Raw genomic sequence first — 16,953 nt, 5'->3', positions numbered from 1 at the left:
CTTACCCTGTCTACCTCCATCGCATCCCAATTGCCTCACTTGATTTGAACCTAATTTAATCATATCTTCCCAAAGTTGATTGCACTTGGCAATCAAGCCCCCAATATGGATGACCCGGCCACACGCATCCCGGGGCAGCTGGTAAGACCCCAACAACTTCCTTGATTGCCCCATGATCTGTACCCCCCACTAATCTTGTCGCAATTATGATAGCTCCCCCACATGCACCTGGTTTCGCGCAATCGATACCCTAGCATGCACATGATGCCCTCCGAGACCGCTGTGGAGTATCTGACGAGCGCACCCCGGATCTGCCAAACCCAGCCAATGCATTGGACATTCCTAGATGGTCCTCCGGATGGTACTGTCATGCTTACATGGCAGCCACAAAACCATTTAGGCAATAATTTTGCTAGTGATGGCTATATCTGGGCCGACCAGGAACAGGCCTTTACCTTTGAATCTCGCGGCTATGTATGCCTCCTTCAAGCTTCCCTTGCTCCATGTGGATTCCATTCTAATATTGAGGATAAAGACCGTCGAGATGTACCTTCACCGAAGCGGTTTCCACCCTCCCAATGAGCCCGTGGCGACACACTGCCGCAAGCGCTACCGCATTACCTCGTCCAAAGTACCAAATGCTCCCCAGCCTGACCCATCCCTGTGGATTGTGCACTACACCCGTGCGGCGCCTCAGGACCATGCCCCTGCAAACCGAATCCAAGTTACACCCCAAATCCAGGGCATGATGGGCCAGCGCCGCTTCCTCCAGAGCCAAGGGCAATTGGCCCGTAAGGATTTCTTGCTTCATGATCGCAACAGCTGGCCAGTCATCAATTTCCCGCAAATGACTCCACAGAACTTTGCGCAACCCGGTGCTTACCCGGCTGCTGCGCCCCGCGGACCTGGTTTCTATGCTCCCCAGGGTCATCCAGGTGCAGTTGCGCCCAATGCACCCGTGGTCAAAGGGCCGCGCGGACACCGTGCGCCCTCGGCTGCCCTCGCTTCTGCAACAGCTGATTTTGCTATCGAAGATGAGGACGTCTCTAGTGGTGACGCTATGGATCTCTTGACGCCCCGCGATGTCAGCAAGATGCGATACCAGCAGCATCATGAGTGGATGGAGGAAATCTTCGCGTCGCCATACAGTATTTCACAAATCACACCGGTTTCCTTGGGTCTAGGCCGAAAGGGAGAGCTCGAGTCCTTGACTGCAGGCTTCTTCGATGCTCCTGTTGGAACCTCTGGCGGGGAAGGCCAGGAGGCGGGCGACGCCCCGCAGGCGAACAAGATGGAGCCGGCTAAGGCAGAGGAGTTTGCCGAGCGGGTCTCCAAAAAGGTGGCAGACATGACCGCCGAGATCGAAAACTTGAAGAAACAGCATGCTCGCCGGATGCAACGTTTCAACCGAACCTCTTTGCTCAAGGATGCCGAGTTGCGCCTCCGAGAGTCTGCTGCTGACCCGACCGAAAAGGGACCAGAGATTTGGAGACTGGAGGGCCGAGTGGTTATTCCAACGGAGGATGAAACGCCGCAATTGGATTACATTGAAGATAAGGCCAAATACAGGGTTGACGAGGTAGTCCGGGAAGTTGAGACTGCCTGGAATAAGCAAATTGTTGCCGAGCCGAAGGTATCTTGTGTCGAGAAGGGTGGTTTGTTGGAGAAGATTGAACCCGAACACAAAGACGAGCCTGACTCATTTACCAATGATATGGTCATGGACGACGATTCGCACCTACTCAACCAGTTTGGAAGCCCAGGAATTGGTGCAGGCGCAGTCTCGGGCGTTTCTGTCAACGGACAACCGATCCACGGCGCTGATATGTCCGGTGATGTTGACATGGACTTGGGCGACCAACTCCACGGTGGTACCAATGGCCAGACCAACGACTGGGTGATGGTGAACAACGAGGCCAAAGATCATGGGCCGGTTGGTGAAGATTTCGACTTTACCAACATCGATAGTGCCGGTGATGCCTTGGCGGCTTATAGCGAGCAGAACGATGGGCTTGACTTGCCAGATCTGGAGAACTCGGCGTTTGGTGACGCATTCCATGCATCTGACAACGAACACTCACACAACCCCGATACGGACGACATTTCCTAGTCTGCCCTGAGATCTTTTCATATGAAAGTGTTTTAACGAATGATTATACGGATCAGTCATTCCGGTCTGTTCCAGGCGTTACGGGGTCTGGATTTATGCAGGGTGCTTTAGCTGGTTGTGTACCATAAGATTGGCCAAGGGGAATTCTCTATTTTCTCTGGCTTTGCGAATTTCTTTTTTTTTTTTCTCGCCTCGAATTGAGAGGATAGAGGGTGGGATCTCTCATGAATTTAATCCCTATTTTTCATATCTTCCACTGTAGGTTTGATCGAATCAGATATCTCCCAATTAGGAAGGTAGCAGTTGCGTCCAAGCATATTCAGAATCTAATCTGAGAATAAAGAGACAATTCTCTTTTTTATGATTATGGCATATACCTACATGGCCCTTGGAAGTGCATATAATATCATCATTAAACTAATAGTCTCCAGGGCTGTACTCTGATATCGGGAAGTGGAGAATGATGATCAGCCCAGGACTAGATACTTCCAAGGCTAGTAACTCAAAACTTATATAGCCCATCACCACTCATGACTATTCTACAGCATTAAGCTTGGTATTTCCGCAATCGGACAAGGTGATGTGCATGAACTCGACATCCGCCCCTCCCCGTTCATGACGTCAGCCGGGACTGTACTTCCTCTATAGTAGGGTTCAATCATCGTCATCTATAGGAAGGCGCATGACTTCCCATTACTCTAAAGATTCATCTTTCTTTCTCATACATCTCCCCAATAACTTGTATTGATTGAACCATATCTACTACAAGAGACAAGATGTATGTATTCTTTCTACATTTTAAACCCTTTGACTAAACCAACTAGGAACCGCAACCTTTCATTCCGATCGCGCAAAGAACCGCCTGCCAGTCGGCCGCGGTTCAACATCTCAACCCTCCGTGGGATGCAAGCGCCCGAGCTTAGCCGCAAGATGACCAGGCTGATCAAAAGCGAGAACACCGCCATCGGTGCTCACGAAGCTGCCGGTCGTGAGCGCGTCTCGATCGCCGCCCAGCTTTCTGAATGGGGAGAGTCGACGGAAGATGACAATGTCTCCGACATCTCCGATAAGCTCGGCGTTCTGCTAGCTGAGATCGGCGAGCAAGAAGACAGCTTTGCGCAGAACCTCGAGGACTACCGTGGTATCCTGAAGCAGATTCGCAACATGGAGGCCTCGGTTCAGCCGTCGCGCGAGCAGCGCCAGAAGGTCACTGACGAGATTGCCAAGCTCAAGTACAAGGATCCTAACAGCCAGCGTCTGGTCACACTGGAGCATGAGCTTGTCCGGGCTGAGGCTCAGAACTTGGTTGCCGAGGCCCAGCTGTCTAACATCGTACGTTTTATTCTGACTTCGTTCTTTCCTTGTGCGGTGTGTGCGGTTATTTCCGACTGGCTAACGTTGGTTTCATCTGCAGACCCGGCAAAAGCTCAAGGAGGCCTATGATATCCATCTGGCGGCCGTTATTGAGCGCGCCGAGAAGCAGACTATTCTGGCTCGTCACGCTCGTCGTCTGCTCCACTACATTGATGACGCTCCTGTTGTTCCTGGTGATGCACGCCAGGCGTATGACCATGAGCTCTCGGCACGCCAGATCCTCGAAGATGCTGAGAATGATCTCCGTGATTGGGAACCCAGCGTAGAGCCTATCAACTCCTCTGCGGAACAGGATTCTCGGGCTCAGGCTAACGGTGTCAATGGACTCGACGATGTGTCGGAGCAGCAATCGGATGTTCTCGAGAATGTCTCTGTGACTGAGGGTTTCACCGAACCAGTGGGAAGCGGTGCGCTCCCCGCGAAGATGGTGGTCGAGCCTTCCCCTGCTTGATCGATTCAATCCGTTTCAAAGATCCAGTGGTGTCCTTTTTAGTTCGATACGGACATACTTCAGCTGTTATGTGTAAACTCGATTCTTCGCCTCAGATTGGGCACCAAAGAGTGCAGGTATTTTCGGGAAGGCGTTGGCACTGAACATGGGGGTCTATACTCAGGAAATATGCAAATTGTGTATTGTAAAGTTTAATTCGCTAATTCGTTAATTCATTAATTCTTTTGCCTTTTGTCTTATTCTCTTTCCAAAAAAAATTCCCATCAAAAGGTAATATCAAATCGCGATTTGTAGTAGATCATTCACGTGATCACAGGCGCCAGAGTGACGCGGAAACCCCGAGCTCCAGCGGAGCTTCAACCATCGCTCGACTGTCTCACCAGAATCCCTTTCACGTCTTCCCAGCATCTTTTTTCTAATTTTCCCCTTATCTTCTCTCACTTCAACACACAATGGATAAGCTTGTTGCCCAATACTCGCGCGCTCCCCATCAGAATGAGATGTACTCAGAGCAAGAGCAGCAGGACCTCACTGCGAGTGTTCCTCCACTTTCGCTGAAGTTCAGCCTTCCTCCTGTCGACAACGTGAGTTCCCGATGAATATTGTTGCAGACTCTCTTTGATCTGGATGGCGGTTTGGCCGGGGGATGGATGTCTATCCTGACGTCAATCTAAGCTGCGCCGTCATCAAAGCTATGCCCAAGAGAACCGCCGCCCAGAATCTATCTATGATTGAAACAAGTGAAATAATGGACTGACACTGGTTTCTTTTATCTAGCACTCTGCTTTCCTACGTGCCATGACCGATGACCACTCCAATCCCAGCTGTCCTATCAAGCTCGCTCACGGCACAACAACCCTAGCCTTCCGGTTCCAGGGCGGTATCGTACGTTTCCCTATGTTTCGATTATACCATGGTTTTCTTGATTTTGAAGCATGTTGGGCTGATTGATATATTGGGTTAGATCGTGTGTACCGATTCGCGAGCAACAGCCGGCAACTGGATTGCCAGTCAGACAGTCAAGAAGGTCATTCCTGTATCACGGTTGAGTCGGGGTGAGGACAAGAAGACGAATGAGCCGACGCCAGGTCTCCTGGGAACGATGGCCGGTGGTGCAGCTGTAAGTTTTGACCACAAGTGATGATGACAAGTGATGGTGTGATGGACGGTTGCTGATGGTTGTTGCGAATTGCTAGGATTGTCAATATTGGTTGCGGTATTTGAGTCAGCAGTGCACTCTGCATGGTAAGTCAGCTCGATTCTTGATCTTTTCAGGGAGTAGAAGGACAATGCTGATGAATTTCCATCTAGAAATCCGACACAAGCGCCGTATCACTGTTGCGGCCGCGTCCAAGATTCTTGCCAACCTCACTTACGCCTACAAGGGATACGGACTTAGCATGGGAACTATGTTAGCAGGAGTATGTTCCATACATCATTCATAGCCATAAAGTTCGGAGACTGACAATGATCTCTAGATGACGCCCCAAGAAGGACCCGCCCTGTACTACATCGACTCCGACGGCACCCGCCTCCCCGGTAACCTGTTCTGTGTTGGATCCGGTCAGACTTTCGCCTACGGTGTGCTGGACGCCGAGTACAAATACGATCTGACTGAGGAGGAGGCATTGAACCTCGGCCGCCGGGCTATTCTGGCTGCCATGCACCGTGATGCCTACTCCGGTGGTTTCATTAACCTGTACCACGTCAAGGAAGAGGGATGGGTGCACCACGGATTCGATGACATGAACCCTATCTTCTGGAACACGAAGCTCGAGAAGGGCGAGTTCTCTAACGTGACATCTGCGTTGTAAACGGGTCTAGAGGAATGATTTTTGTGTGTAATATTGATATCAATATGTCATTGGATTATGCTTAGGTTTCAAGTGTCAACGCTGGTTTCAACTTATATACTGCTGTTCAGTTGGATAGCAATCTGCTAAACACATGCTGCTCCATTTCAAATTAGTAGACCTGTCTTTCTCCTGGTCCCTTTCACAGAATATCTCTGATCCCCATCTAAACAGCCAATTGCATAGCCACCTCAATATGCGGAAACCTCCCCCTAATCAATCGAAACTTATCCAACAGAATGTCCTTCGGCATAACCTGCAAATTATGAAATGAAAGCACCACACCCTGCATAAACACAATATCATCAATGCGACTTGTCGTCTCCTCCCTAGTCGCCTGCGGTACATGGATCACCACATCAGCAATAGTATTAACAATCTCCAACAATTTGCTAATCATCGACGATCCATGCATACGAATCGTATTCTGCGAGATCTTCGTCAAAAACTGCCTGAGCTGACTCGATAATCTCAAAGGCATCTCCAACTCCAACGACGGACACGACGCATGCGAACTAAGCAAACAATTCGACATGGCCATCTGCCATAACAACGTCCTCATCCACTGCCTTGTAATGACCAAATCCGCCTGCTGTAGCTCCGACAGCGCCGAAACCTCCACCTCCCACAACGCATCGTCCAGCTCGCGGTGTTTCCGCTCAACCCATGACGCAGTCACCTGCGTACGGTCCCCAATCCACAAACTAATAAACGATGCATCCAGCATGCAGAACGTCTTGATCACTTGCGTCCAGCCCTGCTGGATTTCAGCGCCCACGAACGTGTCTTCTTCCGGGTACTGCGTGTGCGGGGGCAGTGTCACCGGAGTGAAGTTCACGATTGACATGAACCGCTCGTGGATGAAGCATTGCCAGTACAATCTTTGGCGCCGGGCTCGTTCTGTCGTGCTGAGACCCGCGTTGACGGCTTTGTCGTTTATGCGAAGCATCTGGATCATGCTGATTGCTTCGCGCAGGTAGAAGAAGCCCAGGTCGTAGTGACCCAAGCTCATGGCGCACATCTGGATGAAGATGCTTGTTGTGGCGCGGAGGATTGAGGGTCGGAAGCCTATTACTAGTGGTTGTTGGGTTTCCACTGACTGTCGCATTAAGTCTGTTATTTGATTTGAGATTGGTGGAGTGCTGGATCTGGTGAGTTGAGAGGACCGAGTTAGGTCGAGGGTTACTGCGGTGAAGGCGTAGATGAAGGCTGCGTGCTCTCTTTCGTTCATTTTCGAGATTGACAGGCGCACTTCTGTGTCGGTGATGAGTGGGCTGAAGGGGTATACATAGGTCATGTAGGCTGGGATTAGGCTTTCAAAGTACGAGGTTGGTAGTTGGGGTGCGACTGTAGGTGCCAGTGGAGGAGAGAGCAGTGGCGTCAGAGCAGTTGTTTTGGTGTTAGCGCTCTTGTATTTTGAGATGACGGCTCCTCGGCGTAGTGAATGTTTTCTTGATCGCAATGAACGGTTCTCTGTGTAGGTGCAGAGGAGATCGAGGTGCTCGCATTGCTGACATCTTTGCTGGCCGTTGCAGCGAACCTTGCGGCGGTTACATGGGTCACACGCTTTGGGGACTCGCGACTGGGAAGTTGGACTAGTCATGTTCTTTGGGATTTCAAGGGGTCAGGGGTAGATTGATGTTTTAGTCGAAACATGTAGTTCTTTTCCCCGCGTTGTTGAGGCCTTGGCAATTCATCCTCTTAGCGCCACGGCCCTGTTCTCCGCGGACTATATTGGGGAACTATAAAAAATTAACATGTGAGTCTTACCTAGGTAGGTCTACCCCGTAGATGTATGCATTAATTAAAAGCTTGGTAAAATTGAAATCCGGGGCGAACTAGGGTGAACTAGGGTCTGGGGTAAGAGCCTACTAGGTAGATATATATGTCATGTTTTTTTACGAAGGGATATAAAAATTTGACTCGAATCATTCAATGAGTGTAATTGATTGTAATCTGCCGTAATGTCCTCTATTGGACTTTGACTATGGGGTATCTAACCGGTAGTATATCCCAGCCCTAAACCAAAAAGACTCTTCCCTCAAACGCCTGTAAGTCCTCCTTGTGCCCATCTACATTGCCAACCAGCAATTTCCAATTTTCACTCTTTACAGAATCCGGTTTCTCAAACTTCTGTGTTGTGTCTGAGAAGTTTAGAACCACCAAAATAGTCTGGTTGTGAGCTGTCTTGGTATAGGTGAAGACACTCTGATTTGGCTCGTCGAGAATATCAAACTCTCCAAAGACGAGGAGATCGGCATACTCCTTGCGCAGCTCATTCATCTGTTTCCAGAAAGAAAGAACAGAAGATGAATCTTTCTCCTGGAGCTTCACATTGATCTCGGGGTAATTATCATGCGGGCGCATCCACGGCTTTGCCGATGAGGCTGGGGAAAAGCCCGCATTGGGTTCAGCACTCCACTGCATGGGGAGTCTGGAGTGATCTCTCGCCAAATGCTGCAGAGAATCCATGGCCGTGCTCAACGCGGCTGGATCATCACCAGACACTTTGCTTGTCATTCGATAGTAGTTGGTGCTATCGATATCTTTGTATTCATCAATCGTCCACTCCCGGGGCGCATTCACCATTCCAATCTCTTGGCCTTGGTAGATAAACTGGGTGCCGGAAAGTGTACTTTGCATCATGGCAAGCATCTTTGCAGACCGAACCCTGAACTCGGGTGTCTTGTCAGAGCCGAACCGACTCACAGAGCGGCCTTGGTCATGGTTCTCCATGAACACTGTGGTCCATGCATCGGTGCCCTTGATGATATCTTGTGTGGTCTTGATGGCGGTTTTCAGTTCTCGTAGGTTCCAGCCCGGGAAGGTGGTCAGGAACTTGTAGTCCTTGCCCTGGCCGAGGTCCACAAGATCGAATTGGAAGACCATGCTCAGCTGCTTCTCTGCTGCTGAGACATAGCGCAGAACACCGTCCACGGTATGTGTGTTTGGCAGTTCGCCAACAGTCATGGCATCGTATTTGGAAAGCACCTCGTTCATCTCGCCTATGTACTCGTGAATGCGAGGACCATTGCAGAACAAATCGAAAGCAGGTTGCGTATCGGACTTTGGATCAAGGATTGGAGCATTGGCATACTCGGGGTGCTTGCTGTACATGTTGACTGTGTCGACGCGGAAGCCATCCACGCCCTTCTGCAGCCAGTATTCCATTGCAGACTCGTAGATTTCCTTGCGAGTCTCGGCATTCTCCCAATTGACATCGGGCTGTTCAACACAGAACAGGTGGAGATAATACTCCTCTGTTTTCTCGTCCCATTCCCACGCACTGCCTCCGAAAATACTGCGCCAGTTATTGGGCGGCTGACGGTTTCCGTTGGCGTCGTATTTTGCTGGCTTCCAAATGTACCAGTCGCGCTTGGGGTCTGTCTTTGAAGAGCGGGACTCTTTGAACCATTGGTGCTGGTCCGAGGTGTGATTCACCACCAAGTCGAGGATAATTCGAAGTCCTCGCTTGTGACATGCATCGATGAGGGTTTCCATATCCCCGACAGTGCCGTATGGGCCATAGACGCTTTGGTAGTCGGAAATATCATAGCCCATATCAATCTGTGGGCTATCGTACATGGGACACAGCCAGATCACATCGACACCAAGGCTTGTGATGTAATCGAGGGACGAGATAATCCCTGGGATATCGCCAATTCCATCGCCATTGGAATCTTTGAAGCTGGCGGGGTATATTTGGTAGATGATGGAATTTTTCCACCACTTTTCACCTACTATAGCAGGAGACATTGTGACTGTGTAAGGGATTGCACAAGAGAAGATAACAGAAGATAAAATACAGCTCCAGCATAGAATAAAAGCGAGGAGGCTATATATATGCCTACAGCATTCAATTTTAGATAATCACTGCACTGGCCTACTTAGGTACTGGAGTCCAGGCTTCTCCAATATCCATGTAGGGAGGGCCATTGCTTTCATTGCTTCGATGTCGGGCCGACTGTCATGATTAGCAGTATCTTATGCCACTCATTTTGCCTGCGGGATTTGCTTTTTAGTGGTTGTTTCAGTCTAATGGCGATTCCCACTTATTCCCACTTAATCGCACGATCCGGAAAGCATACCGAACATTCCAACCGTCTGGCCATGTGAAATGCCGACCATCTCCAGGCCGATTCGTCTCTTTTCCGGGTCTAACTGACCTTCGTTAGATCGAATAGAAAAGGAGGGGGAAAAGGGAATGTCGGGCCGACATTTCACCAATCAGCCCGCTATATTCTCCCGACTTCCTCTAACTCGTTTAAGAGAAGCGACAACCCTAGGACACCCTAGGACAGCCTAAGACAGCCTAAGACAGCCAAGAACACCCTAAGACAGCCAATACGAAAAATGGCTGAATGAAAAAGCCCATACGGGGCAATGGCAAAGCGAATGAAGATCACAAATGCCTCTTCATCCCTCCCCCGGCCCGACATCAGTCCAATCATAACTCTCACAGAAAATCCGGGGATAGTGGGCTCACCCATACCCCGTGCAGATAAACTGGGGAAAGATTCTCCAACTATTCCCGCTTGAAAGGATTAAACTCGACGGACAAGTGGGCCAATCGAACCCCGGTCTGGTCCTCGCTCGTTATGGACAAACCATCAACGGCTATTAGCACAATTTTGTATATAAGTTGTCGAACACCCGGGAACACTTCTCCTCTACCCAGCTTCATATCAAACCTGGAATCATCTTGAGGGCATCCATTGCCTCCCCGACCCCCAGCAATGGCTTCTGAAAAGCTAGCTAGCGATCATGTCGAGAGACATGACTCAATCGAACCAGCAGGCAATGACCTGGAGGAATTCACAGACCTCAAAACCACTACCGAAGCTCACGCCGCCATCCAAAAAGAGCATAACATGACCGCCATGCAAGCTCTCAGGCTCTACCCCAAAGCCGTAGCCTGGTCCCTTCTCCTCTCATGCGCCATCATTATGGAAGGCTACGACGTGGTCCTGATCGGCTCATTCTTCGCCTACCCAGCCTTCAACATGAAATACGGCCATCTCCAGTCCGACGGCAAATACGGTCTGGACGCCTCCTGGCAAGCAGGCATGACCAACGCAATGAGTGTCGGTCAGATCATCGGTCTTTTCGTTAACGGTATCGTCTCCGAGCGCTACGGCTACCGCAAAACCCTAATGTCCTGTCTCGCCGCCACCGTCGGCCTCATCTTCATCCTCTTCTTCGCTCCAAATGTTCAGACCCTCGTCGCTGGCGAGCTGCTCATGGGCATCCCCCTCGGCGTCTACCAGACCCTCACAGTCACATATGCTTCAGAGGTCTGCCCCGTCGCAATACGCGCCTACCTGACCACCTACGTCAACCTATGCTGGGTGTTCGGACAGCTCATCGCCTCAGGCGTGCTGAAGGGTCTCGTCGAGCGCACCGATCAGTGGGCGTACCGCATTCCCTTTGCCATCCAGTGGGTGTGGCCGGTGCCGATCTTTATTGGAGTATACTTTGCACCCGAGAGTCCGTGGTGGCTTGTGCGGAAAGACAGACGCGAAGACGCGATCAAGTCTGTGAAGCGACTCACGCGTGCCGACCCCAATTTCAGCGCCGAGGAAACCGTCTCTATGATTGTGTATACGAATGCGATGGAGCAGCGTACCGAGCATGGTGCCTCATATTTGGACTGCTTCAAGGGGACTGATCTGCGACGTACGGAGATCGCGTGCTGTGTCTGGGCGGTACAGAGTCTGTGTGGCAGTGGTCTGATGGGCTACTCGACTGTCTTCTACCAGCGTGCTGGGCTTGCCGACTCAATGTCGTTTACGATGTCGCTAGCGCAGTATGCGATTGGAGTTGTCGGTACGTTCAGCTCGTGGCTTTTCATGACATATCTCGGTCGTCGCACCCTATATGTGGGTGGTCTGGCGGTTTTGGCTGCCATCCTGTTTGTGATTGGCTTCGTGTCTATTCCGGCGGCGTCTACCCCACTCTCGTGGACTACGGGATCCATGTTGCTTGTGTATACGTTCATCTATGACTCCACTGTCGGGCCGGTGTGTTTCTCGCTGGTTTCGGAGATACCGTCGTCGAGACTCCGCACCAAGACCGTTGTGCTGGCAAGAAATACGTATAACATCCTCAATCTGGTGACTGGTATTATCATTCCTTACATGCTGAATGTGGAGGCGTGGGATTGGAGGGGAAAGTCTGGATTCTTCTGGGGTGGACTGTGCGTCCTCTGTCTTGTTTGGTCGTTCTTCAGACTTCCTGAGCCCAAGGGCCGCTCTTATGCTGAATTGGATGTTCTGTTTGAGAACAAGGTGCGCACAAGAGAGTTCCCAAATGCGAAGACCGGTTTGGTGCAGAGCGAACTCGAGGGAGAGAAGGGCTCAGTTTGAGATATAATATGTGGAATGCAGTGGAAGTATAGTGAAGTGGCGAATTTGATAGTATGTAATATGGATCAATAAAATGAATATTTCATCTTGTTGTAACTGGATCCTGAGATCGTTGAACGCCTTGGTAAAGAAGATTATAGGAAGTAGCCCATATACGAAGACCGATTTCTTTTAACACTTCTGATTCTGATAGGAAATGCTGTTCATACACGAAAGAATATTTGCAAAAAGAAAGAAAAATAAGACAAGAAGCAGATGAGTATAATCATTAAAACCAGGTATACGCCACCTATGACATTGAAACAAGGAAACAATTTTTGAGATCCCCAGTCAGAGACTGATATATCAGTTATCCACCAAGAACTTCATTCTGATACCCATAGCCGCCAACTCGACATCCAAGTACCGCAGCACACCAGGCACAGCAACGATGGTAACATTGTCACCACCCACGTAGCGGTGTCCATTACCATCTTCCCAGACCTCAGCACGGGAGTCATCAAAGGTAGCCTCACGGGCACAGCGACGGCAGCGCACAATACCGTTGACACCGCCAACAGCACCAATAGCAGCAGCAGCATGAGCATTAGTGCTCTGCTGGTTAGGAGCAGCCTTGGCAGCAGCAGCGGCGGCACCAGGGTTGATAGCCGCGCGGTTGCGGGACGAGCCGGAAACAGCAACCTGTGTAGACAGGAAGGAACCACAGCAGCGACAGATCCAGGTGTGCTGGGCGTCGGAGCAGTTCATGAGACGATCCTGCAGCAAGAAGGCGGCACCGTGAGCAATGAGCGAATCACGCTCCATCTCTCCGACACGGATACCACCACCCTTCGCACGACCCTTCACGGGCTGGCCCGTGAGCGCGTTGACGGGACCAGTCGTACGCACTTGGAACTTGTCGTTAACCATGTGACGCAGACGCTGGTAGTAGACCAGGCCCATGTAGATGTCGGCGGAGAACTCGCGGCCAGTGACACCACTGTACAACGGCTCGTTGCCGTAGTAGTTGTAGCCGGCCTTGCGGAGCTGCTCACCGAAGTAGTCGGTTGCGGTGTTTTCTTCGGAAAATTGGAAGGGAGTAGAGTCTTGCGGGAGACCGTGCATGGCACCAGCTTTGCCGGCCATAGACTCGATCATTTGAGCGATTGTCATACCTGGAGATTTGTTAGATGGGTGAATGTAGTTGATGTGAAGAGAAAGGGGAACTTACGGGATGGGAAAGCGTGAGGGTTGATGATCAGATCGGGCTGCATGCCGCTCTCGGAGAAGGGCATGTCGACCGCAGGCCAAAGTTGAGACAAAACACCCTTCTGACCGTGACGAGAGGAGAACTTGTCACCAATGACGGGCTTTCGGGGAATGCGGTACTTGACGCTGAGCGATTGAGCGGGCTCGTTACCAGTCTCGGAACCCATGAGGCGGATGCTCTCGACGTAACCTTCCTCGGCATCCTTGTATTTCATGTAATGGGTGACTCCATCGACATTGACGTACGAGTCAGACGCGGGATCGAAGCGGACATTGTGCCAGGCGGCGATCTTGTCACCTTCCTTGACGCGAGCACCAAGGTGCGGCATTCCATCCTCGTCGATGATGTTGCGCACCTGCTCTTTGACCTCGTCGCCGGGGGCGAATCCAAAGAGCTTGGTGACCTCACGCTTAGACTTGTTCCGGCGGGAGTCGTTCTCGGCTAAAGTGACGACCTTGGTCTTGTAGACTGTACCGTGACCGAAGCCACGTTCGTGGGCGGACTTATTGATAATCATAGCATCGTCCATGTCGTAACCGGTGTAGGAGATAATAGCCACAACTGCGTTCATACCGTTGGGGAAGTTGTCCAGACCATAGGCATTGTAAAGAGGTGGCCGCACAATTGGTGTTTGACCAGTTTGGATGCGGTACAACTTGTTGTCGGTACGGTGGGCAATCGAGGTACCTGGCGTACCCATGGTTTGTTTGCTCATCTGACACTGGTACATGTTACGGGGGGATTGGTTGTAGTCGGAGAAGGGGGTCATGTTCGCGACGATAGAAAGGATGTTCGTGGGCGAGAACTCAATATGGGTCGAAAGACCGGGAATCAGGTCAGACTCCACACAAGCAATCTCCATGAAGGGCTGCTCAAATGGTCCGACGTAATCCAGCTTATCCAGCGCCAGATACTTAACAGGGCGGTACATTCTCGCTGATTGGGAGAACATGTAGACACCTGGGTATTGACCGCCACTTGAGTTGGGAATATATCCAATTTCCAATTCACGAGGAATGTTGTTTTTGCCTTCGACCTTCCAGTAGCGGATGGTATCTGCGATTTTCTGGGCCTGCTTGGGCGAGCAGTAACCGATGATTCGGCCATCCAACTGGACGACCACGCTCTCGTCCAGAGCCACGGAAGACTCAGACCGGACACCAAGCTGAACCAGAGTCCGAGGCAGATGAGATACATCCAGGTTGTCTGTAGAGATCAGACACTTATGCGACAAATGGTTGAGCAAACCGCAAGGCGATCCATCAGGAGTGTGAACAGGGCACAGGAAACCCCAACTTTCTGGTAGCAGTTTGCGGACAGTGGTAGTCTTCAACTGAGCGAAGAAACTACCACGGTGAATCATGCGGAAATGACTGATGAAACGGTAGAAGTTGATCTTCTCTGCAATGACGGTGTAACCTGAGGTTTGTTGCAAATCAAGACCCGTAGGACTGACTAAGTTACCGGTGGAGAGGAAATACTCGAGCGCATTACCAATGTTCTCGTTTGATCGCTTGACGATCTTAGAGAGGAAATCTCGCTCAAATGCTTCGTCGGTGAACTTTGCGCCGTTGTTGCGGATGGACCAGTCTCTAGCAATGGGACCGAATGAACGGAGCCACTCCTCAATACGTTCCTTTAGAATCATTCCGTAAAGGAAGCCACCAAGCAAGATTTCTTGGTTGGAAACGGCATCGGGGTTATCGGGAGCACAGTCTCCTGCAACTGTGGAGTAAAGCTTGCGGATCATGAAGGTGATCAACTTGAACTTGTCCCAGTCTTGAGTCTCGGTGACATTCTCATTTCCAAGATGGGGGAGAACAACCTTGCGGAGGAACTCTGTGCCAACTTCCTCGTCGGGCATGTCAGCGGGAACTCCGAGCACAGGTCGGAAAGCCTTGCCCAGGTGAGACCGGCAATCGTACTGGCTGTGCTTCTGGTATGCGTGGTAGGTTCTCAACAAAAGCTCGACACGGTCCGTGACGAAAGTGTTGTTCATGCCCTTGGAGGAAGCACCACCGACAATGGACTCGAAGATCTCGCGATCGTTGGTCTCGGCAAGTGCCTTGAGAATCATCATCACGGGGATAAGGTATTCGTTCTTGCGCCATGAGAAACGGAAGGTGACATTTCCATCGGAGAGGTAGTGAAGCACGTTGGTCTGCGAAGTCTGATCGGGACGGACCGATCGTATTTGAACACCGAACTTTGTGTAGGTCTGACCACGCTTGACGAAAGAACCACGAATGATGGACATAGGGTAGTTGCGCTTGCCGACAACCAGCATACGAATGAGCTTCTCGTTACCGTTGACGATGTAGAAACCGCCCAGCTCCTCCGATTCTTCATTGTGTCGAACAAGCTCCTGGGGGGTGGCCTTTTCGAGGTGACACCGGTTGGTGCGCACCATGATCGGGACATTACCCAGCTCGCGGACAGACTCCATCCAGTCTCCATTGTTGACCTGGTACTCGAGGCGAGCGCGGAGCTTACCACGGTACGTCGAATGGCGCTCTCGACATTCCGAGGGGTAAATTTCACGGTTTCGGGTGGTGTACTTGTTGGTGGGGGGCAGGGTAGGCTTTTCGAGGAAGATTTCACGCACGCGGACGTTCAAGCGATTCCGCTTCGGTGGGCGAACGCCTTCTGCTAGACGGGCCTTCTTCTGCTCGTAGGTTTCGAGTTCACCATCGAGGAAGGTCTTGGTACCAATATCCTTCAATCCTGCCTCCAGGATCTTGCTGTCGTCAAAGAGAGCATTGAAGGAATCGATATGCGGTCGAATCGACTCGGCCAGCGATGGATAAGCCGTGTGATCGGTGGGAGGATTTTTAAACAAGTTCTCCCGCCGCAGGGTGTCGTATTCCACTGACCACTCAGTTTCTGTGGCTGCGGGCGCCATGATGGAAATTCGCAGCTCTCAAAGGCCGATGCGGTATAGAAAAAAAAAAAAAGAACTGAACGGCACAATAAATGTGACCGTCAATGTAAAGATAAAAGCGCGAATATATCGGTTCGATTCCTCCGCCTAGTATTATATCAGCCTCGAGACCACAGGAATTGAACCGACAATGGCAGCTGCCAAACGAAGAGAGGTCTGTTCTGCTTGGGGAAATTTTTCGAGGGTGGAGCCGGTGCTTATCATCACGTGGTGATATGCATTTTGGCCTGAGGCAGAAGGTCGGCCTTCAGTTCATCCCGTATCCCTACAGAGCGTACTACAACTCTAGTTCAACTGCAAGTTCCTAACTAATCCTAGTAAACTCTAGCTTGATTAAACTTGCACCCGAAATGTGGAAATTTTGTAACGCCAGGATATGCACATCGATCTTGCCAGAGCCTAAGCGCCCTTGGGGTCATGTGTGTATAAATTCTCCATAGAAAATAGCTCCAATATCCTTTTTCTATTGACAGCCGCAGGCGGTTATCCCCCTTAAATCAACTCTCTAATAATAGTTTTAAATCTGATTGTTACGGTGTGACGATGCTTTCTTTTCTTTTCTTTTCTCCCTTACCCTTTTCCTAAGAAACTTGAAATCATTGAACTTGTT

General features: G+C 50.7%; 7 protein-coding genes across 7 annotated transcripts; 4 read left to right on the top strand and 3 right to left on the bottom strand.

Moving 5' to 3' along the window:
• Positions 1-105: 105 nt before the first annotated feature.
• On the top strand, positions 106-2,110 carry N7517_007130 (uncharacterized protein; the record flags this gene model as incomplete). The annotated part of the gene is made up of 3 exons (XM_056724860.1): positions 106-141; positions 214-474; positions 536-2,110. The coding sequence occupies 3 exons, from the start codon at positions 106-108 to the stop codon at positions 2,108-2,110; spliced, it is 1,872 nt and encodes a 623-aa protein (XP_056581110.1).
• Positions 2,111-2,890: 780 nt separating this feature from the next.
• Positions 2,891-3,935, top strand: N7517_007129 (Eisosome component PIL1/LSP1 family protein; the record flags this gene model as incomplete). The annotated part of the gene is made up of 2 exons (XM_056724859.1): positions 2,891-3,442; positions 3,525-3,935. 2 exons carry the CDS (start codon positions 2,891-2,893, stop codon positions 3,933-3,935), a joined length of 963 nt encoding a protein of 320 aa, XP_056581109.1.
• Positions 3,936-4,387: 452 nt separating this feature from the next.
• Positions 4,388-5,749, top strand: pre2 (proteasome core particle subunit beta 5; the record flags this gene model as incomplete). Its single annotated transcript, XM_056724858.1, has 6 exons — positions 4,388-4,519; positions 4,713-4,820; positions 4,900-5,055; positions 5,132-5,180; positions 5,247-5,356; positions 5,414-5,749. 6 exons carry the CDS (start codon positions 4,388-4,390, stop codon positions 5,747-5,749), a joined length of 891 nt encoding a protein of 296 aa, XP_056581108.1.
• A 205-nt stretch (positions 5,750-5,954) lies between these two features.
• On the bottom strand, positions 5,955-7,391 carry N7517_007127 (Zn(II)2Cys6 transcription factor; the record flags this gene model as incomplete). Its single annotated transcript, XM_056724857.1, has 1 exon — positions 5,955-7,391. One exon carries the CDS (start codon positions 7,389-7,391, stop codon positions 5,955-5,957), a length of 1,437 nt encoding a protein of 478 aa, XP_056581107.1.
• A 416-nt stretch (positions 7,392-7,807) lies between these two features.
• Positions 7,808-9,544, bottom strand: N7517_007126 (glycoside hydrolase family 13 protein; the record flags this gene model as incomplete). The annotated part of the gene is made up of 1 exon (XM_056724856.1): positions 7,808-9,544. The coding sequence occupies one exon, from the start codon at positions 9,542-9,544 to the stop codon at positions 7,808-7,810; it is 1,737 nt and encodes a 578-aa protein (XP_056581106.1).
• A 980-nt stretch (positions 9,545-10,524) lies between these two features.
• Positions 10,525-12,153, top strand: N7517_007125 (MFS maltose permease MalP; the record flags this gene model as incomplete). Its single annotated transcript, XM_056724855.1, has 1 exon — positions 10,525-12,153. The coding sequence occupies one exon, from the start codon at positions 10,525-10,527 to the stop codon at positions 12,151-12,153; it is 1,629 nt and encodes a 542-aa protein (XP_056581105.1).
• Positions 12,154-12,498: 345 nt separating this feature from the next.
• N7517_007124 (DNA-directed RNA polymerase I core subunit RPA135) lies at positions 12,499-16,304 on the bottom strand (the record flags this gene model as incomplete). The annotated part of the gene is made up of 2 exons (XM_056724854.1): positions 12,499-13,307; positions 13,364-16,304. 2 exons carry the CDS (start codon positions 16,302-16,304, stop codon positions 12,499-12,501), a joined length of 3,750 nt encoding a protein of 1,249 aa, XP_056581104.1.
• Between the last annotated feature and the right edge of the window lie 649 nt (positions 16,305-16,953).

This window comes from Penicillium concentricum (assembly GCF_028827145.1).
Source record: "Penicillium concentricum strain IBT 3081 chromosome Unknown utg000002l_segment0_segment0, whole genome shotgun sequence".
In the NCBI taxonomy this organism is placed as follows: Eukaryota; Fungi; Ascomycota; class Eurotiomycetes; order Eurotiales; family Aspergillaceae; genus Penicillium; species Penicillium concentricum.
The sequence above is the reverse complement of the archived record's forward strand: the minus strand, read 5'-3'. Positions and strand labels throughout refer to the sequence as shown.